Source organism: Astatotilapia calliptera, chromosome 5 (genome assembly GCF_900246225.1).
Source record: "Astatotilapia calliptera chromosome 5, fAstCal1.2, whole genome shotgun sequence".
Classification (NCBI taxonomy): Eukaryota; Metazoa; Chordata; class Actinopteri; order Cichliformes; family Cichlidae; genus Astatotilapia; species Astatotilapia calliptera.
Genome location: NC_039306.1, coordinates 23,065,002 through 23,087,327, shown reverse-complemented (window position 1 = coordinate 23,087,327; position 22,326 = coordinate 23,065,002). Strand labels below are relative to the sequence as shown.

At 38.1% G+C, this 22,326-nt stretch overlaps 2 protein-coding genes across 6 annotated transcripts; both read right to left on the bottom strand.

The window, feature by feature from the left end:
• Positions 1–1,458: 1,458 nt before the first annotated feature.
• LOC113022638 (uncharacterized) lies at positions 1,459–3,934 on the bottom strand. The gene is made up of 2 exons (XM_026168247.1): positions 3,780–3,934; positions 1,459–3,029 (listed from the first exon to the last, which is right to left on the bottom strand). Exons 1-2 carry the CDS (start codon positions 3,899–3,901, stop codon positions 1,799–1,801), a joined length of 1,353 nt encoding a protein of 450 aa, XP_026024032.1. The 5' UTR covers positions 3,902–3,934; the 3' UTR covers positions 1,459–1,798.
• A 1,777-nt stretch (positions 3,935–5,711) lies between these two features.
• LOC113022632 (natural resistance-associated macrophage protein 2-like) lies at positions 5,712–22,037 on the bottom strand. Of its 5 annotated transcripts, none has more exons than XM_026168237.1 (17): positions 21,842–22,037; positions 17,431–17,515; positions 15,424–15,560; positions 15,187–15,306; positions 14,341–14,460; positions 14,147–14,253; positions 13,999–14,069; positions 13,849–13,916; positions 13,613–13,768; positions 13,293–13,451; positions 13,088–13,174; positions 12,534–12,653; positions 12,280–12,429; positions 12,106–12,179; positions 11,246–11,399; positions 10,267–10,320; positions 5,712–7,017 (listed from the first exon to the last, which is right to left on the bottom strand). In XM_026168237.1, exons 2-17 carry the CDS (start codon positions 17,462–17,464, stop codon positions 6,940–6,942), a joined length of 1,689 nt encoding a protein of 562 aa, XP_026024022.1. In that variant the 5' UTR covers positions 17,465–17,515; positions 21,842–22,037; the 3' UTR covers positions 5,712–6,939. The 5 variants fall into 5 exon arrangements, with proteins under 5 accessions (XP_026024022.1, XP_026024023.1, XP_026024024.1 ...); XM_026168238.1 differs by having other exon boundaries at positions 21,846–22,037; XM_026168239.1 differs by lacking the exons at positions 17,431–17,515; positions 21,842–22,037 and adding an exon at positions 16,516–16,859.
• Positions 22,038–22,326: the final 289 nt, after the last annotated feature.

Here is a 22,326-nt window from a genome sequence, read left to right as displayed (position 1 = left end):
TTTAGGTGGAACATGTGTGAAAGCAAAAGAAATTGCTGAGATGACGCCATCAACTACACAAGGTCGGTCATTATTTAAAATTCTGTCTTTGTTGTAATTATTCTCTTAATTTTATGTAAAGCATTGTGTTTTATATTGAGACACACATGTAGTCTTCATCAAAAAATGTCAAACGTGTGCTTTAAGTGAATACTCCTAAATAAGTCCAGAAGGCCATAAGGTAATTTGATATTTACCTTAATACATAGTATAAATTATACATGTATGTAAACTCTTGTAAACTACAGACATCAGACTGTCTGTCTTCACTATCCCCACTTTAATTTTATATGTATTTTGTATACTCTACTTTTTCTACTCTGTGGTCAAACATTCTTGGTCCCATTAAAAACTTTTCACATTGTATTTGTTTTTCCTTTTGCTTTAAATCTAGACTTTACCAGCCAAGACATTTGATGGATTGCTGAGGAACCCGAGTTTTGCCAAGCAGAAGACAAGGCTTGCTATGTACTGGCATAACTCACTGTAACTGCGTAAGAGAAGAAACAGGTTGAGGAAGCAACAGTTGGGCAAACAGAGAACGTATTGTGGTTAAAAAAAAAAAAAAAGGGGGGGGGGGGGCCTTGAAATTAATTCTGTTAGGTGTTAAGCAAGAAATTTGAGTGAACCATCTCTCTTAATTTGTATTTCTTAATGAAAGGGCAGCATATCGCAAGAAGAGAATCATGGCCAGCAACTTAGGTGTAGTCCAGCAGAGCTCATACCATTCCTTATTTAAGACTCTGCTTGGCCAGTACAACCTGACAGAAGGATCTAAAGTAGGCTGTCAGTAAAAAGGGGTCTGTGCTTCTAATAATGCATTTATAACTAAGTAATAGTCTCATCCCCAAAGGCAGCTGTACACTGACTGTACTGGTGCAGTTGTTGAGAGGGGACTGTTTTTAACCAACAGTGGCCTGCTTGGCAGTTCTCCAGATGGGACAATCTCTGATGACTGCACGATTGAGGTGAAATGCCCATGGTCAGCCAGAACCAAAACTGTCTTGCAGGCTGTAGAAAGGAAGGACTTTTTCCTACAGCTGGATGAGGCAAGTGGTTCCCTGGTATTAAAAAAGCATCACAACTATCTACATCTCACAGGGGACCAACAGCTGTCACTTTATTGGTTGGACTCCATGTGACTTTGTAATCTTGCCTGTTGATAGAGAACAAACTTGGGCTGTTAACACTGAAACTTTAGAAATGTTCTTTTACCCAACCGTCTATCGCAGCTATGAATTCATATCTGCACAAGCGATGCATCGGTCCAGCAGTTTTCAGTTCATTTTTAAATAAATTATAAATATTTGTAAATTGTACATTTGTAATTATATTCAGATAAATTATTAAAATTAAGTTTTGATTTTAACAAGAAAATGTTTTGTACAAAAACTGTTTCTGAAAATAAAGAGTAACACATTTATCTTGTATTCCTTATTTTTAATGAAAATGTTCAGCAAAACAACTAGGCAGTAATCAGGAAGCTGGAATGAAATGAACAATATAACAAGCCACTGATGAAACAAAAACCACTTAGAGTAAAATTAAACATTTTACCAATTACAACTGAGAATTTTCAACTTTAAACTATGCAACTAAAAATGATGTAACATCCTGACTATATCCACAAAACAATCCAAAATACTTAAAAAGGTACAAACAATAAGAATAAACATATTCAACAGTTGTACTGTCGGGTCCACAAGTAGTTAGACAGTGACACCATGTAATTTTGCCTCTGCACTTTCACTGGTCTAATTCATTCAGTTTCATGGATAACGGGTGTCTGTAAATTTGTAAGACACACACATACTTTCAGTATCTTATTAATATTTTTTTTGTACTGATGTGGGACGAGATTCAAAATTGAGAAACGTTTCAGTCTTTGAATGGAATGTGCTACATGTGCTCTTGCAGAGGAGATCAGCCTGTTATTGTTCACTTCCTGCTGTGCGAACTGTCCGCTGACAGACGGAATGTTCAGCGAGACCCCCTCTGGGAGGATGTCCTGAATTGTGAAGTCCTTACCTGCAATGACCATGTCACCTGGTTGTAAATGTCGCAGTACTCCACAGTCAGCTGTTATCGCCTTATCTGAGGTTTTTCCACTGTACAAGTTGCTTGCAAAGGTTATTACACCATTTGGAGCCACACCAATTAGAGCCTTGAGTATGATCCGTCCTTTGCGTTGGCTATACAAACAACTTTGTGTGTCACGACTCTCTCTGCCAGAAACAGAAACTTCTGTGCAGTCAAGCACAATCCTGCAGTTAGGAAATGGCTGGAAGCAATCCGGCAGCGATGTCTGATTCTTGGCTCTCGAGGCAACGTTTTTTTCCAACATGCCAACATACAAAATGTCGTGCAGTGCACTAACAATTGTTGTGAAAATGTTAGTTACTGTGGCTGTGCTGCAGGTAAACCTTGTTGCAAGGTCTACATGGCCACAATCAAGTTTGAGCTTCATTAGGGTTAGTAATAACTGGTCCACTATGGGCAACATTTGGACAGTCCAACCAGAATGATATTTGAGCTCAAATTTGGAAAGAAGAGATTCTAAAAACAGGACAGTAGCAGTATCGGGCAATCCAGTATAGTACTGGACTCTTTCAGGATTGTCAGATATTTGACTGAATGAGAACGTCTGCTTCTGTTTCTCCAATTGTTTTTTTAGCTTTTCATTCTCTTGTCTTAGCATATCATTCTCAATCTCAAGCACCACAAGACTGTTGGAAGAACTTGAGGAGCTTGCAGTAGCTGTCTGTGTATCTGCATTGTTGGAGTGATGTAGCTCATCTGATCTTTCACACTCATTTTCACCACTAGCTGGGACCTGTTCTTTTTTCTTTTTATGCACAGGGTGTTTTTCTTCATCTGAGAAGTGAAAAGACTCCTCGTTCCATGCAAATCTTGTTGGCCCCGCAGCTTTTCCTTCAGGGAAATGCCAGCTGCAGACTCTTGAGTTGCAGTTTGGGGTGAAGTTAAGACGGCTGTAGAAGTGTTTAAAAAGGGAGAGAGAAATTATTCATCACATGGTAGCCCTTTGTTACTTATGTTTAACAGTGACCGTAATTAGTATAATCTTACACAACTTTTTTTTTGTGTATTATTGGCTTTTAAGCTTACCAGAAAGATAAATGCTGACACATATAGCTAACCATTTGGTAGTTAAGTCTCTGTTTTGGTCATTAACTCTCACGTAGGCTATGGATTTTAGTGGGTGTTCTTACTATGAAGACATGATCGCTTTTCATGTGTCATTTTTAATCCTCCAAGAGTAGAAAGCTGTGTAGTTATGGCAAATTGACCCATAGCTTTCAATCTTTGCTTAGAGAAATAAAAATGACATCCAAACCGCGTTGATATCTTCGTAATAAGAAAACATGATAAAATCCATAGCCTATGTAAAATTCGTAGAAGCCAGGATGTTCTGGGAATCCGTCCTACCGGTTGTTTCTGCGCATGCGCACAACACAAAATTAAGTGGCAAACAGTCCTGTTTGTGAATATGAGCTAGAAGTATAATTTGACGGGTAAAATTAATTGCATAATTGCTGGAATTATTGTGTGAGAGCAGAAATGTTCATAAACTGTACGGTAGGACGGTGTGCCAAAGTAGGATGGTTTTTTTTATTAGCGGGTTTTAGTTGTTCAACGCTAGCTATATTAGCTAACTAAAGTAAGACCACACTTGCGTTCATCTTACAAGTTTATTCATTCACTTTGGAATTGTAACGTACCTTATCGCGTGCAGCCACTTCTGCTTCTCTTTCTCGTCACAAGGAAAGCGGTGAAATGACAAATTCGTGTTTTTTTTTGATCCAGAATAGTTAAAACAAAAAGGAACACAGCACTGCGGCATGTTGAACACGGGTGTTTGGATCCGGAAACGGAAATTACGTCATCACTTAACGATAGATTTTTATTTAATTTTAATAATCTGTAATATTAAACATTAATTTATTCATGCTGGTACATTTTTATTTATGTAATGCAGCAACATTTCTTTATCATGCAAAAAAAAAAAACTGAGACTTGCACTTCTTTTTCTCACACATTAAATTTGTCCTTAAACAACTGGCTGGTGGTTTTGGACAGTAAGACTGAACAAAAGCACTGATTTTATTTGTTTTTTCTTCCTACTCTTTTCCTATAAAACCAAATGCAGACCACCAGAATAATGAGCAACTGATACTAATGTTAGTTTTTTTTCTTGTCAGACAGCAAACTATGTAAAAGATTTAAAAATAAAATAAAAATCAATAAACACTTAATTTTTTACTTGTAATAAGTTATAAGTTACTCTCGGAACATACTGGAAACACGTTCACAAATCTAATAACTTTCTCTTCCTTTCCTAGGTGATTATTAAATCTTTCAATTTCGCAATATCTCTGAATGCTCTGATTGATGGTCACATTTACATTCTGTGACTGTCAACATGAACTAATTTCATATTTGTTACTTAGATGCTAAAAAAAAGTCCAACACCAGGAAGAACGATACAGAGAAAACGTTATGAGGGATAAAGAGTAAGAAGTTGTTCAACATTCAGTCCAAGTATGAATTTAACAAAGGAAAGACAGAAACTGAAATAAAGTCTATTTTTATTTACCAAGAGCACCATTCAAACTAACAAACAAAAACAAAAAACATACAGACAGCAGGTAATTTAAACTGTGGCCCTTTAGATAGACGTTCCAATACTGTGCCACACTTAACAGTTTTAGAGTTCCAGAAAAAAATCACAATATAATACAGCATCAGTTTTCTGTCTAGACATGAAACCTAAAAATGGTCTTCGGCAGGTGTTTCTGAATTCAAATCATGTTTACAACGTGAAACGTGATGCACCAATCAGAGAAAACCTCGTAACACTGCCAAGGTGGCATAGAGAGACGTACATCTTATTCTAACAAATACAACTCAACATGGAGATATGTTCAGTGACATTTGCATAAAAGACCACACACGTTTCTAGCATTTAACCCATTAATGGTCCTCCAAATTAAATAAACCCTCAAACAAACAGCTTAAAGTGTAATTTCCATTCTTTCAATTATACGCTTCTTTTGCAATCAAGTGCTGATTTGTTCTTTTTGTGCTCAGGATGCCCTAAATGAGGCACAGTGGTAAAAACATGAGGCACTGTGGTCATCTGCACAGTAAATATAACCTACAGTTCATATTTGGTCAGTGGAAAGGTTCGGTTCATTAAACTGCTTCTCAAGTGTCCTATTTCAGATTTGCTTATAGTTTCATTTTATTATTTTCTCCAGTTCCCCGTTGTCTTGACCAGTGCTTTCTCTATACTACATCTTCACTGTTGTGGAGCAAACGAACAAGCATCTGTGTTTCACAGTTGATCACAATTTCTCATATAAGCTCTCTGATGTTAGGCACTGTCTTCTCTGATATTGGAAACAAACTCCACCAGGACTTGAAAACCAGCTTTCAGCAACAAGAAATACCAGAGTTGATGGCTTGGAGATACACCATTTTCCACCGGCTCCCCTCAGCTGCCAATTTTACTCTCCCAGTAAGATTTCAGAATTAAACAATCGCTTTGTTTCTCTGTAGATAACACAGTGAACATCACACCTCTGCACACATTTGGCATAATCAAAAAAAAAGAAAAAAAAGGCAGCTCTAACACTCTCAAAAGCCAAAGCTAAAAAAAAAAAGCATTTAAAACAAATAGCATAAATAAAATACTGGAATAAACTGACCATAAGATTAACTTTGAAGAAAAACTAAGAACAATAAAAGGGAAGAATGAATAACACAAAAATTTATTAACAAAAGAGAAACACTGAGCTGACTGGACTCTGATCTCTGCACTGATCAGTCATATTGAACCACTGCTATGACAGAAAATTCATAGATGCATTTAATGGGAATGTAAATGTGCTAAAACTGGACACATTAATATTTAATTTAAAGTCTGCATCTTTTAAAAAAAATATTTTTGGACACTTATTAAATCCCACTGCAGTAAGGAGATCTTGAATACTTAATACTTAAAAAAATAAATTAATTTTAAAAAGAAAGTTTGGAGGGATTCATCTCAACGACGAAGCAGCTGTCGAATGAGAGTGACATAAAACTGTCACCTCTTTTATATGCAATATATTAAAAGAGACTTAAACATGGGGAAAAATGTTGACTAATGACACATAAATAAGATCAACAAGGGTTATGTACATATTCAATATATTCTATCAATTTATTGGTCTAATATTGGTCTAATATTAACATCTAACTGAATCTCATTATTGCAGGAATCTCTTTGTCTTGAACAAATAAAAAACCCATAATGCAGCAGCTTTTGACTTTAACATCATATAAATTAACCCTACAGCGCTCGAGTGTGATTGGTTTTCTGCCTTCTTGTTGTGACTATGTGAGGATATCTAAAAGATCCAATGAGATCTCTTTTTAAGATCATGTGAGGCAAAACAGGAACAAGTTAAACGGGTAATTAAAACAAAAACCACGAGCACCTTCATGTGGAATAGCGTGCAGCCTCGAGCGCACTATTTCTCTGAATTACGACTCGGGCAATTCAACATCACGCGCTGTCAGTTTATTTTGTCTGCTTCATGGCTGTAGCGTCTAACCTTATATAGTTACAGCCACAGCAACTGTTTAAACACATCTTCTAATTAAACACTGCTTTCTTAAACATTATTCTTCTGCAAGAGCCGAAGCTGCCGGAGATATTTGTGAATGAAAACGTCACGATCATCCGTGGGCGTTCTGTAAGGACACTTTAAAAACACCTCAGGCACCGAGGGGGTGAAGACTAACACATACTAGCCGAGTTTCAGTGGTCCCACGCTTCAGTCGGGTCATCTAACGGTGTCTACACCACAGTCAAGCACCTGCTCTGAGTGTCCTTCATCTGTCCACCAATGCATTAGAGTCCATATCGTTCAGTAAGTACATGTCTGTGTGACGCGACACACCCAGCTGCATCTGGAAGAGAAGAGGACATGGAGCTCTCATTACTCAGAGGAACAGTCACACACTGAAGACAAATCAGCTGAGCATGATTTAATTGTTAAGCATTTTTATTTGATTTTGCCAGAACTTGTTTTGGTTTTCATAGAAAATGTAAGCTCTTAAAATATGTTAACATTTAGAGAAATCAGTGGAGAGTCAGCATCGGCTTAAATAAAAATATAGTAAACTAAGCGCGCGCACACACACACACACACACATACACTCTTCTTCTGATGACTCGGGAAACCATCTGTGTTACCAAATCCTTTTTATGTTACTCTACATACGTATTATTCACTCTTTTTTAGTTCGACCATAAATCTGGAGAATATGGATTGCCAGGTGTTGGTTCTTTACTTACAAACAGGATGAAATGTCAGAGTTTTAAACTAAATCATTGCAATCAACAATGCACTGTAATTGGTGATTAATAGAGTTAAATCAGTTCAGGATTTGATATTGATTGTTTTATGACTGCAGATTCATTAAAATGTGCTCACCTTGGGTCAGACTTTCCTCATTTAATCCTGGAAAGTCCTGAAAAAGAACATTTCTATAGCCTACTAGGAGGTGCTACACCCTCAAACAGCACCAGTAAGGAGAAATGAAGATTTTTGTAATTTAGCTAACTATTCTAAACACATCAGTTTAACACCTTTACTCTACTGTTTGGGGTTTTACAGTGAGGAGAGTTATCTTTTAAAAAACAAAGATGGGCTTTAAGATTATCATTTACTCAGCTACTTAAAAGTTAAAAACACAGTAATCCTGAGTCCATGTTAGGACTTTCACACAGAAGACGCAAACAAATGTCCTTATATCCATAATGTGAATTTATTTCGGAGACACAGCGGCTTCATCCAGCAGCAGAAAAATAACAGCTTTTCATTCAACCTCCAAAAGAGGGAAGAAAACAGAAATGACCAGAGAACCACATGATATAATTTGAGAGTAGACACAGTTTTCTCTGTAACAGTTCAAATGTTCGTCTGTCATGTTTGTTTTATTGCCAGAGAAGTTATTTATATAAGACAAACTCACGTTCACCTGAAACATATTTCTATCACGTCCAAGAACAGCTTTAGAAATCTTAGAAAAGCTTTTGAGAACTTTATACAAGAGCAGAAATGTTGAACCACCATGCCAGAGAGAGAATTTTAACACAAAAACATCTGAAAAAAACTCGAGGCCTTTACTGTGTTTACAGTGCCCCACACAGCTCATCGTATTCTCATCTTATTGGTCAGTATGTACATGCTACTTGGATATTGCCAAGTCAGGAGCTTTAATACAGTTTATTATATTGTGCAATGTCACAGCAATTTTAATCTTCTTTGTTGTAAAACTGGAAGAAGAGGCTCGTCAGTGTTGGCTGCTAAAACTCATTCACAGTCTAATCATCGTCACTTTACTGATATTGAGCATGCTACCGGGACAAAGAGCAGCTGAGTGAGGGCTGTGTGAAGGCTAACATCAGTCACAGCTGAAACTGAACTGACAAATGGTGACAGCCGAAACATAAACAATTATAAAAAAAAATTAAATCCACCTTTCCTCACCTGAATAATCTTTTATTGCTTTATTAAAAACGTGTCTGTTGTTTTTCTATAAAAACAGGGTATACAACTGTCCTGCAAACTGGTCTGACTAACAAAGCCAGGACAGAATATAAATAAGGCAACAAAAACAAACTATTTTATTCCCCACTTGATAATCACGCTATCATGTGACTACTTAACTTCACAGTAAAACATTAGGAGTTCTCAGAGTGGAGTCATTAGCTTGGGAAACTGTATAATGTATACACATGAGTGAATCTGCATTTTAATATGAGCTGTGAGATTTCTAAACTTTGTTCATAAATGACTTGTGTGCTCTACACACTGTACCGCACACACAAACTTGTGGTTATGGATTTTAATACATAAACACAACATCCTTTGTCATGGCTGCTACTCAAACACAGTCCTAACAACTTTAAATGATTACAGTGTTGTACTAGAGCACATGCACATAAATCCACCTTCCCCATCAGTTATACACATCTTACTATTGTATACCTGAAGTTCAACAAAAAATAACAAATATAGTACTGAGGTTAACTTGGTATCGCAGAAAACAAACAAAAATAAAAAAGAATGCACAAAATCATTATTTTTTCACATGCAATAAAGGCTTGAAAGCAAAGGACGCTTCTGCACACTGCTAAAAACACAAGTATGATTTCACTGATGGGCTCACTTCAACCTGAGTCTCTGGCATCATAAACTACAGAGGCGCTAACAGAGGCTCGGGGGATGATGCTGCAGTCACACAAAGCTTCACCTGCTTGCCTGTGTCACTAATGTGCACTCAGGAATTAATTTCATCGATCATTTGTGCATTAAAAACATTATTAAAGCAGCTTTCAGGGGCCAGACACACACCAATTTTGGAAATGATAAGGTGACTTTCAGACTTTCCTCCATTCAAGTCAGATTTCTGTTTTCTGGCTCTGATTTAAAATGTATTTTTACAGACTTGTGCATTAACTACACGTGCACTCTAAGCTCGGACTCCAAACACAAGAAGCAACAAGTGAAAGATGTGCATGATGCTCAAAAATGCCACTGTAAATTCTTCGATATGCTAGACAAGAATGCTGAAAACAAAAAAAACCCCTGTAATATAAGGGCTGGATATCTATTGGACATTTGACTCTCATGTGTCATAATATTATTTTTAGACATTATCTAGCAGTATTAGACTTGTTTTTTAAGCTAATGAGTCACACTTGAAGAGAGCTGACTCTGAGATTAAAAAAATAAAATAAAGGATATTGAGGTAGACTGAGTGGGAATCATAAAATGTGCAGTGTGGCTTCACACTGGGAGGATTAGGGTGATTAAGAGCAGGACAAATCATAGGTTAAATTAGAGTTTAAAAATCATCACATTTCTACTTGGCTGAAGTATCAAATGCTGGAAGATAACATCCTGTGCTGGTGTCATATGAATGTCTGAGAGCCTAAAAAAAGGCTCCCAGACAGATATCTTAAAAAAAACCCCAAGATATCCAGCCCTTTAAAAAATAAAAGTCAAATGTGCTTTCAAGATCCTAAAGAGTCCCGGCTGTGTACGGGGCGCCCAGAGTAAAGAGACATGCTGTTGGTTACAGTCGTGTTCAGCTTTAGGAGTCGTACTCTGACTGCTCCTCTATGAGCACAGCGGGCCGATTGCTTACCCTGCTACAACAGTCCAGGCAGGAGACGCCCAGGGCAACCAGACAGTGCCAAGCCTGCAAAGAGGAAGAAGCGAGAGGACATTACAGACTTTGTGTGTGTGCACCTTTTCAATGTCTAGAAAGTGAAGCATTCAAATTTTTGAAAAAAATATTATTCATTTGCTACCGATATGTTCTGATTACTGCTGGGTGGGTTATCTTGCTTTTTCCAGCCATCAATACACAGCCAGAAAGATTTAGTGTAATATTGTATTTGCCAGTATAACAACTGTGATCTCAACTTTTGGAATTTAGGGTTTTATGAAGTTTAGACTCATCTTGCTTCATTTCTTGTCATGTTGCTTCTGTGCTGTGGGCACACACGGTGTTTTAAAATAGATTTTTTTTTTTACCATTCTTTACTTTATTTTTCTGATGACATTCAAATGTTTTCTGATCTATAATCCCAATAGAAGCATGTCACTGTAAACCTACTAAAAAAAAAAAAACACCAGTAAAAAATAAAAATAAAAGAAATGCATAAAATTTAAGATAATTCTGTAATACAAAATGAAAAAGGCAGAAATCTTTTAAGAAATGATTGTGGCACCCATCAAAAGAAGCCAATTGAAGGGGGGCTTGGACATCTCACGGGGATACCTCCTGGGTAATGCTTTTCGGGCATGTGGGACGAGATTATGGGGCAGACCCGAGACATAGTGGAGAGATTACTTCTCTCAGCTGGCTTTGAAACACCTCGGTCTCACTCAGAGGAGCTGGAGAGAGAGAGGTCTGGCGATCTGGGTTCCCATGAACAGAACCCAGATCAATGGCAGAAAATAGATGGATGGACAGACTTTTGGTTATACCACCCAGGACTAATTCTGGTTATTAGAAAATAAGATGTGTGAAAACATGCTCTGCAGTCCTATCAACATGAGATTAGACTACAGGCATCAACAGACAACAATTTAGACATGAAACAGCAATCATAACTCACCAGGTATGCCACAAAGGCCAGATAGGCTACAGAGAGGAGAGCAGCTAAAACATAGAGCACCACGCTGTTCAGGGCCGTCACATAAACAATCACAAAATATATGTTGATTGCACAAACGCCCAGGATGAGGATACCTCCCGAAATCTTCCACCCCCTAGAGGAAACAGACTTTGGATTAGACAATTGGGAAATCCTGTGCTTTCTAAACTAACAGAGTCCTCAAAATACCGGTACTTCCTAACACTGCAAATTGACCAGAAACACATTTTTTTCCAGAAACACACAGACTCACTTCTGTTAGTTAGTCACACTGCTGCATAAATTCCTATTTTGCGCAACTCCATTTTAGACAGCTTAAATATAAATATATGGTTGATTTAATAAATGACCCGTCTGTGCATTAGATAAGTAAACAGTCACAATGACAACTCTGAGCAGAGTCGACTGTATGTCACATGACACCACGTCTACACCTGAGTCAGTCCAGTCCTTTTATGCTGACCTGAGTAAAACATCCAGAGAATACAGTTGGGGGTCCGGACTTTGTGTTGCTTGGTTTTATATTTGGATAAAGACCAAACAGGGTCAAACAATGGACTTCGCTAAATCAGTTGTTCCTTGGCCTCAGTCCATCATTATTTCCCTAAACTCCGAGGCTACGGGAAGAGATGCTTTGGACTGTGCTGCTAATGTTTTCATTTGTGTTAAATTCATTGATCGTACACAGACTTCAACTACATGAAGGGCCAAGAAAAGCTTGCTTCTTGAGATAATTATCCTGTCAGTTATGAGTAAAATGCATACAGTTTGTACTTAATAAAGAAGAGAATAAAAACTATTAAAACATTTATTTCACTTACAATCCGTTAGCAAAGTCGTTCATTATGGATTTCAGACTTGTGAAGGTCAGAATTGGGATCAAAGCAAATGGAAGCTGAAGGATGAGAAGAGTGAATATTTTTAACAAGAACACAAAAAGACCATCAAAAATGTTTCAGTACAAACTGCACTGAGGGGAAGATACTCGTGCTGACCTGCAGGCTCTGCAGCACATTCAGAAAGTCATTCATCCCAGTCAAATGGTGAACATCCTGGAAAATGGCGACCAGCAGTGTAGGCGTGATGGCGATGGAGCGGGTCAGCAGCACCCGTGCAAAACGAGACCACCGCAGGTTCAGGAAACCCTTAAAAACACGAAAGCAGAAACATCAGTGCAGAGCTGTTTCCTTTTTTAAACAGAGGAAAGTGGTATCTAAGTAAAATACACTGTGCCAACATGTGTTCCTACCTCCATCACAAACTGTCCAGAGTACGTGCCCGTCATGGTGGAGCTCTGTCCAGCTGCCAGAATACCGATAGCCCAGATGTAGAGAGCTGCTGGTCCAAAGAAACACCCCAGGACGATCCCCTGAACACATGTATCAAACAAAGTTAAGTGTCAACATACATGTTCATCTGGGTAAAGTCTAATCTAGGACAAACAGCCATTTCAAAATAAATTGGTACTCACACAATGTGTAAATTAGCCTTTTTAGATATTATTAATAGGAAAGTAAAGAGTAAAAACACTTTGATTCAACTCTAGAAACACACCTAAACACCCAAGGAGCCATTTTGTGAAAATACCTCTATGATATGTTTACACTGTCTTAATGTCACACAAGGGGAAAACATTTGTTTGTTTTTTAATTAAAAAAAATTAGATAATCAAGCCATAAACTGCTAGATGCTCCTTCCCTTTCTACTCTCTGATGTTATTCTGTATTATTTTAGTAGCTCCAAAATGAGACATTATGCAACCTGCTCATCAGAACTGCAGAGACTTACAGACTGTGGACTTACCCCTTTGTAAATGTCCACTTCGAGTGTGTTGTTGTTAAGAGGGAAGAGATCTGTGTGAGGGCTGCCAGTTTTATTGCACATTGCATTCTGCAGGAACACAGTCAGCAACAACTTGATCACCACTGTTTCACTTATAATTTACTGTATCTCAAAATGACCCACACACGCTTTCAACAGTCCTCAGTATGGCGCCATGGACACTCACCACGTCCATGTTGGATTTACTGTAGAAGGCCTGAGCAAAGACTGCGACGACAAACACATTGATGAGGAAGGAGACAAAGAGGGCGATAGCCGACTCAATGAAGAAGTACTTGTTGGCTTCCTTGACTTCCTTTTTATTTTTGCGGTCGACTTCCCGAGACTGAATAAGGAGGGGAGATAAAAAACAATAAGCTTAAAAACGTTACTTTAAAATGTTTTTTTTCCCCACTCATAAGGTTATTCATGAAACAGTTTTCACATTCATTTAGGAAAATCTAATTTCTCTTAGTCTACACACAACAGTACATTGATGTTTCTAACCTTGACCAAGGCTGAATGCAGGTAGATGTTGTGGGGCATGATGACAGCACCTACAATTCCCACTGCCTGCTCCAGCTGCACAGGCCCACAGCCGGCACAGTAGGGTACAAACATACCCTTCAGCAACTCCCCCTGGTCCGGTTTTACCAGCACATACTACAGGGAGAAAACACAAAATCAACCCTGTGATGCAGCCACACACTGGGTGACAAATGCTTCAGGTGACCAAAACGTACCTCATAACCAAAACTAAGAGCCATTATAGTGATCAGAAAGCCAAAGAAAGCTTCAAGTTTCCTCAGTCCTGCAGAGATATAAACATATGTAATCACTTGGGTTCCAATCTGGTTGCATCAGTTGCATATCTGCATCAACAAATCACATACCATATTTGTCTAAAAAGAGGAACACGAATGTGTCTGTGATGGTGATGAGAACTCCTCCCCACAGTGGGATCCTGAGCGAGAAAGAATCCTTTTTTGTAAATCTGCAAAATCATATAAACTTTTCCAATACAAGTGTCAAAGACGTTACCTGCCCACAGAAAGGAGGTTGAGAGCTATGGCACAGCCAATGACCTCCTGCATGTCTGAGCCAATAATGGCCAGTTCCACCATCAGCCAGAGGATGATGCGAGGAACCTGAAATTAAATAGAATGTATTATAAATAATGAAAGACAAGAAAGATGTGACTCAGATGTGTCTTGAGGGTGGAGGGGGGTGCTCACGGTGGAATACTGGCGGTTGCAGACTTCAGCCAGGTGCATCCCTGTGACCACCCCGAGGCGAGCAGCCAGCCTCTGCAACAGCAGCCCGATGATAGTGGATACAAGGAGAACCCATAGGAGCTGAAGAAGGCGAAGCACGAAATCAGCACATGTGGCCACATCTACACAGACCCCTAGATTTCTTGTATGAGTTCATGTTTGCTCAATACAGTGAGATGCATTAAGACTTTCCAACATAAAAATGACCTTTGACAACCTCCCCTGTACCCTTAATGACGAGATTGAACACTTCAATAAATAATGAACAAAGATTTAGCTGCAAGGGCAGAGATCACCCTCCCTCACGTCGGATGCAAACCCAGTCATTTTGTTTTATAAGCAGGCCTGAAATATGACATAAACCCTTCAGATCAGATTTAAAAAAGCCTCGAGAGTTACTTCTAATCAGTTTTCAAGGGGTAAAGAGTTAAAACTAAGATTTCAAATTAGCATTTTATCTGCAACACAGCATATTTATTTATTTATTAATAAAAGGGAGTTATCATAGATGCAGACAACAGAGCAATCATGCAGCTTATTATACAAGTGAAGTACTGAGCTAGAGACAAAATATGACCCTGGTTTCTTAAAAAAAAAAAAGAAGAAGAAGAAAAAAGGCAGTAATATTTTTAAAAGAAAAAGTATCTGAAAGTATCTGAAGACAGAATTACTTCCTGAAATATAAAGTGAAAGGATTGAATCCTGAAACATTCGAAGTATAGTTGTTATTTTCCTAAATCTACCTCCACTGCCTGCAAAACTACACCCACAGTTTATTTTTCTGGGTGGATTAACGTTTTCATTCACCTTAAAGCCAGCTGCAGCTCCAGACTGCAGGTCTGATTCGATGTTCCCCGGATCCAGATAAGCAATGCTCATCAAAAACCCCGGTCCAGTGAAAGCCCAGAGCTTACGGAAACTGAACAACTGAACAGAAACAGAATTTTCCTTTTGAATCAAATAATATGCAAAACATATACTTACAAATAAAATATTTTTCCTGTGTGTCTAAATGAAACACACTATTTGTGATGGCAGTGGTACCTGGTTTTCACTGTCTGGAATGGGCACCCTCTCTTCAAAGTATGTGGAGAAGGGTTCATCCTGGGCCACAGGTGAAGCAGGAGGGGAGATGGAGCTGTACTGGTTTGTGTGGACTCCATTCTCCTGAGGGGAGTCCTCTGATGAAAGCACAGCAGGACAAACAGAGGGACTCTCATTAGTCATCACACAGAGTACCCTTAGGTAGCGTTACACATGTCTTTTCATTCATTATCAACATCCTCCCGTGTTTTCTGTTGACCAAACACATTGCAGCAATGGAGATGTAGTTAAAAAAAACAACTGTGAGGGCCAGATTTACTAAAGAGGGCAAAATAGCGTGTGAGCACAATCCCCAAATGGCGGTCATAGGCGTGGTTAATTTTGCAGTTAATTTGAAAAGGTTGCGCTGTTTTCTGAACACTTGCTTGATTTAAATGTTCTCCTCCCTATATTTTACGCATTGAGAAAAATTAAGCCAGAACCCAGTGTGTGCCAGTGCGACGCATTATTATATCTGGACGTAAGCGCCGTTTTAAACTCTGTATAGTTATTGTGAAACTCTGATTTATGGATGTGGCATAATCACTATGATAGAAAAAAATCTCAGCTAAATTCACTAATTCACACATAAAGCATAAAATTCTGACAATTAAGGGAAGGGTTTTTTTGGCAGGTTTTGCAGCTTGCTTAAAATACTTGAAATAATCAAATATTGACTCTGTCAGTCTAACTGCACTTGGAAAAACGTTTGAGACACACAATCTAACACTTGTCTGGGATCCAGGGGCTTTCTAACAGCACAAGTACACCCTCTGGAAAAAGGCAAACAAAACTCATTGCTTCTAATCTACATGCAACACAAGCACTTTGGTCTAAGACTTTAAATTACAAGCCTTTACTCGCTGAGCAGTAACCTGTAATTAGCTCCACATTGTTTGCATGTTAACCTCAGAAACTCCAGCAAAAAAGAAAAGAACTACATGAAAACACCAGAAAACAAAAGAACTAAAAAACAACTCCAAGATTAAAATAAGAAACAGATCTATAATAGTTTGTCCAAAGTGCATGTAAATGCAGAGAACTGCTACTCACTGAGTTTGGACTTTTCATGTCTTGCCCCCTCCATCTCCAACTCACTAAGGTCCTAAAGTCCACAGTTGCCTAAGTATTAGCTTTTATATGACGTTGCCTTTATCATCATTTTTTTTTTAGACATGAGCTGTTACGAGGACACTGTGACCCCGCCTTTCTAAAAATGACCCACACAGAGAGAGAAGTAAATATGGCGCACGCACTATGTGCTCGAGGAAGTCAATACATTACAAAACCCGCCCTTTCTCACACATGGGAAAAAAAGCACAGACAGTTTTTCAAAGAATCTGAGTTAGCGACAAAGTTTTATTAGCGTCAGAGTTTTTACTGTTTATCACAGTAAACACACTGTGTGCCTTTTAAAAAGATGGACCATGTTTATCTTTTTAAGATAAATAATTTAAAGTCGTAAAGGAAAACACTGTTACAGCAGCTATCAGTGTACTCACTGGCTCATGTTACCGGTCATAATTGGCGTAATTATAATACAGAGTGGGGATTACACGGAAAAATGCATTTGACTTCTTAAATTGCTTTCTTGTCAGTTTTTTGACACCTGTTGGTTCAGATTTCTGAACATGAATATCTGCAGTCTGTTCAGGTTTTGTTGTGCTGCTCTTAAATCTCTTCACAGAGAATCATTTCAGCTGGGAGGAAGCTATTTTTTGGGAAGACAAGATATCACCACAGGTGTGCATTAAGTAGTCAGCCAGGAAGTAATCGGGGTCATTTACAATTCTTCTTCTGATTTATTCTCGTTCAGATTTTTTGCTGATTATAATCTGAATATTAAGCTCCCTGTGACTTAGAATATGCCTCCAGCCACAGCCAAATGTCCAAAGTGTTTAATATTGGACAACATGTTGAGTGGGTCTGTATTTTAAGGGTCATGTTTCAGTCATCTTAAACGTGTACCTTCCAGGAGGTCTCCGTCTTGCTTGGGCTTCATCAGGGCAGGCTGAGGGATCCCTGGGAAGATGAGGGATGAATATCAGCCTCCCTGCAAAAAGACAACAGTTGCATAATCTGAGAATTAAAACATGAGTAAAGAAAAATTTTATAACAAAACACATTTTTCAAAAGGAAGAACAAACTATTTAACACGAGACATGACTGTGCAGCAATTTCTGTTCCTCTTTAAGAAAACAAATTGAAAAACACTGAACGGTGAAGGTCATAACAATGACTAAGCAACATTAAAAGCAAGTCAAAGGACACTACATTAATGGGATCGTCTAACAGGAAACACTGAGCTGACCACTGTCAGCCAAGTTTCACTTCTACCACACACTCTGTGCTGCTCGTAACGGAAACTGAGGAATGAAATGTGAAACCTCAGTCTTGCAAAATAACTTTTATAACACCGTGATGTTTGACAAAGAGGGAGCAAAGGGCCACGGAAAGCACATGACACACAGCAGGACCATGTGACAAGGAGCAGATGGTGAAGATTCGGCAGCTTTTCCAACCACCAAAGTTTCCAGTGCCACTTCTTTCACCTGATCATGTGACCTGATTAATGCGCATTATAAGACGACATGTTTCCTCAGCAGCAGTATTTAAATTAACAGTCTTAAAGATGTGGCAGAAAGCTAAGAAACAAAACAAAACGTAAAAGGGAATGCATAAACTAAATAAATTCAAAAATATTTTTTAATGTATTTATTTGGACAATGTGATTTGACATTTCTACTGAAGCTATTAAAACGATCAAATTTTTACCTCAAGCCTTTAGTTTCCACCTGTTTTCTGTTTAAAAAGTTCATTTAGAGCAGCAAGTTTTTTTTTATGATTGTATCCCTGGGAGGAAAAATTATCAGATTTCCACATCAAGCTGTCCACGATCCTTCTCGTTCCTGTTGACATGCCATACAGCTGGAGACAGACTGCTACATATTTTTATTTTTACTTGTTTTTGCACCTCTTCACACCTTTGTGAAACTGCACAAAATGAATGAAGAAATCAAAAAATAAATAAATACATAATGAACTTTTTAAATGAAGCTTGTAATTGTCTAGATCTAACCATCAGGATTTAAGTTGCTGATTTCTGGGCCACAAAACACTTTCTTCATTTTCAGCCTCTCCGGCCTCATGTGCTCTCCTGTGGTCAAAGCCAGAAGCCACAACTGGAGAAACTGAAAATAAGGTTTCAAATACCTTTGCAACTATGCAGAGTGGCATTATTGTGTAGTTATCATAACCATGAAATATGAACAAGCAATTGCTAATAAACAATTCACGACCAAAGTCATGCTATTGACATAGGGATCACTTTCTGGACTTACAAAAGCACAGCAAGTCCCTTAACAGAGACCACCCTCACTCTCACTCATGCATTGTCCTGAGCTTAATGACCATGTGACTCCCCTCTCCCATCACTCATTGCACAAGTTTTTAAACATAAAATTGATCTCACGCCATCATGTCTTAAAGCAAAGGTTCTGTTTCTCCACATAAACAGCAGTAAGAGAAATTTCAGTTAACTGTCCTGTCACTTCCACGTGCACGTGTGTGTGTGTGTGTGTATACTTTTTGTTTTCTTATTTTTTTCCTGCACTGACGCACTCAGGTCCACTGTTTATTGCCAAGATCTCAGTTTGCGCATTGACAGTCATGTGTGACACCAGACTGCTACACGTCAACAACTTTATTATTACGCTCACTGCTAGAAGCAGCTTTGCAAAAAGGGACAGACACAGCAAAAAAAGTAAACTAAATAAAGCTATCTGCCCTACGCCTCACATTCCGGTGTGGATGTGTGCTGTACTAGTCCCAGCGTGACCTTGATTAGAATCATAGATTGTGTAACTCTTTCAGTTACACATTTAAACGGTGATGAAAGAAAATCAGCTTTCCAGCAGTAGTGAGTTGATTTCAATCATAATCACGTGATTCTGCATTTAATATAAATATGACTTATTAATGTCACCAGTGTGACATTTGCAAAGACGTCAACTTATTTCATCAGTTCTGTCAAACATTAAAATTTGAACACCTTGTAAAGTTGGATTTACTTTCTTCATCTAAATTAATTTTGAAAAAGAAAAAATTGTTGGAGTAGTAAAAATTCACATTGCTTAGTCAGCCATTTGTTAACTTAGCCCAATGAACATTAATGAATCTAATCTGCAAGATGCAGCTTTTCCTATCACTACATACAAGACAACTCCCAAACAGAAACTGGTCTCTAATGTCACAGCCCTCAAGGACTTTTACGCCCTATGTTGAAAAAGATCTTACATAAATAAGCCACAATAAGCAAAAAACTAACAAACAAAAGAACAAAAAAAGAATGATCATGATACACCAACCTCTCTGTCGCATGACAATTTAAAAAAAATATGAAAAATAAGCAGAACCAAAACTGTTCCCAAAATATAAAATCCAAATATATATCCAAATCCAATGCCAGCACACAGGTCTGTCTGGTCGAATGAGAGCTAAACTCTTCAACCAGGATAAACTACTGCAAAAACCCGGTCTATCAAGGAAACGCACACACTTCACGTGCAGTATTAACTGAGCCAGTGATCCTTACTTTAGAAAAGCCCAGTTTGAGTTTGGATTAGGGCTGCCACAAACGATTATTTTGATAGTCGACTAGTCACCGATTATTTATGCGATTAGTCGACTAATCAGATCATCATCCACTGGACGTAAAACTAAAGCTTATTGCACCAGCAGCATCTGCTCTTATATAACTATCATTAGCTTACAGCTTTAAGCTTTTAAGGTGCTAACTAAAAATAAAGACAAGATGATAGTTTATTCAATTTTAATGAAATTTGCAGATTGTTTCGGTAAAGTTTAATAAACTCCTTGCTATCTAAAATATAACAGGACACCGGAGTATATTCTCCAGCATCTCACACTTCTGATAATCAGCTGTCTGCTTGACGTTTATTCAGCTGTGTAAAAACTATAACGTTAATCTCAGCCAAACCGATTTACTCAGGAACAAATAAAATACTAAAAAAAAGCCAAACAATAACATTTTTAATTTATCTAAGTGACTCATATATATTTAACCTGAGTCGCGAAAGACGGCGGTGGGTTTGAAAACAATTTGCCGGGAGTCCGGTGTTCTCACGGCGCTAGTGACCTAGCCCCCGGCTAGCTATCGAGCTAGTGGGTAACAGACGTCTCCGAAAACGTCGGAGCGCTTTTGAAAATATGTGGTGTCCTGATAAACTGAGCAGATATTTGAGGTTTACACAGCTACATTCTCGCCTGAAAATATGTTAAACGTTTATTTTGTGACCCAGAAAGAATAATAAGAGTAATATTAAAACTAACTAGCTACCGCCATTGTTGGAAACTAAGCTGGGCCGCGCTATGAATTCTGGGACACAGCTGCTGCTTCTTCTTCTTCGGGGTTTAACGGCAGCTGGCATCCTTGTACATGCTGTGCTGCCATCTTCTGTTTCAGTTCGTTATTACACTCTTAAATCCTGCTATTATTCCTGCGTCTTTTGCGATCTTACAAAGCTTCAAACGACACGTCGACTATTAAATCAGTCGTTGACGATTTTGATAGTCGACGTAATCGTGACTAGTCGACAAATCGTGGCAGCCCTAGTTTGGATTGAAGATCAACTAAAATTAAGATACTAAGCTTAAACTTTAAAACAGGGGTAATTTAGTGTGTGTTTTTACTGCATTTATTAGGTTATTATGGCATCTTTTGTCATTTTAAAAGTCGTAAGAAGAGATGATGATCCTTCTTCATTTAAGACACTTTGGGGTTATACAATGATCCTTATTAACGAGGTAACTCCACTAACTGTCACCCAGTGACTATATTAATTAGGGATGCTGCTTTCACTTGATTTTACGGATATTGGTTGGTAATTATCCTGTTAGCACCTTGTTTTCACCTTCAAGTGCAGTAATGAGCCATTCATTCATTCATTCAGTCAGTCAGTCTCCCTCTCTTTATCTACTAATATTTCTCATCAGTTCAATTATTTTATTCTACTCACTATTTGCTATTTTATTTTTGTTTGCTTTTTCCTAGCTACAAAATTTATATCACCATAGTACTGTCCACCTGATACTCATGCCAGTGAGCCACACTAAATATAAACTATGTTGCATCAAGGTGAACCTGGAAGCTATTAAAAAAAGAGAGAAACATGACTGCCTAACACTACCCAGAACTCCAGAACAAGTTCAGGCATCTATCCTCCCGACAAATCCGCTAACATATAAATCTACAGTACTGTACTACTGTTATGAGCCACCAAGCTAACAAGTTTCCATGATATATTAGCTGCATGGCTAGGCCAATGTTACTTCAACCAAGTACAAAAACGAAACGTACCTACGTGTGCTGTGCGGGTCAAAAAAAATCAGCGTTTTGACCGTGAAAATTAAGGCTGGTTGTAAAGTTGTTCCATGTGTTTAGATCTTGAGAGTAGCTGAGCACGTTACCAAGCTAAAATCCGGCAAAGTATCTTCCCATGTTAACAGCAGGCTATAGTCACACTGCGCATGTGCGCAAATGTTGTAAGTAGTGACGTCATCTAGATTTTACTCTTTTTTTTTTTTTTTGCCCTGAGCGAAACCTGGCAGGTTTAAAAAGTTATCAGTAAGTAAAATGATTATCTGTAGTAAAAAAAAAAATAGGGACTGTCTAATGAGTAAAATAAATGTAGTTGCGTTAAAGGCAAAATATTTCCCCAGGATTTTAGAAACAAGATAATAGCATATTGCATATTTAGCTTAAACTAAAATTACATAAATACATCGTATTTTTTATGTTTATAAAAAAATACGAGAACAAATATCTGACCAAAATTTACATTA

Coding starts and splice junctions, on each gene's coding strand:
- LOC113022638 (XM_026168247.1), bottom strand. CDS start 3,901: ATGCCGCAGTGCTGTGTTCCTTTTTGTTTTAACTATTCTGGATCAAAA. Junction 3,030..3,779: donor AAGTGGCTGCACGCGATAAG/GTACGTTACAAT, acceptor ACACTTCTACAG/CCGTCTTAACTTCACCCCAA.
- LOC113022632 (XM_026168237.1), bottom strand. CDS start 17,464: ATGAAGCCCAAGCAAGACGGAGACCTCCTGGAAG. Junction 14,461..15,186: donor GAGCTGCAGCTGGCTTTAAG/GTGAATGAAAAC, acceptor CGCCTTCTTCAG/CTCCTATGGGTTCTCCTTGT. Junction 12,430..12,533: donor CTGGACAGTTTGTGATGGAG/GTAGGAACACAT, acceptor CGTGTTTTTAAG/GGTTTCCTGAACCTGCGGTG.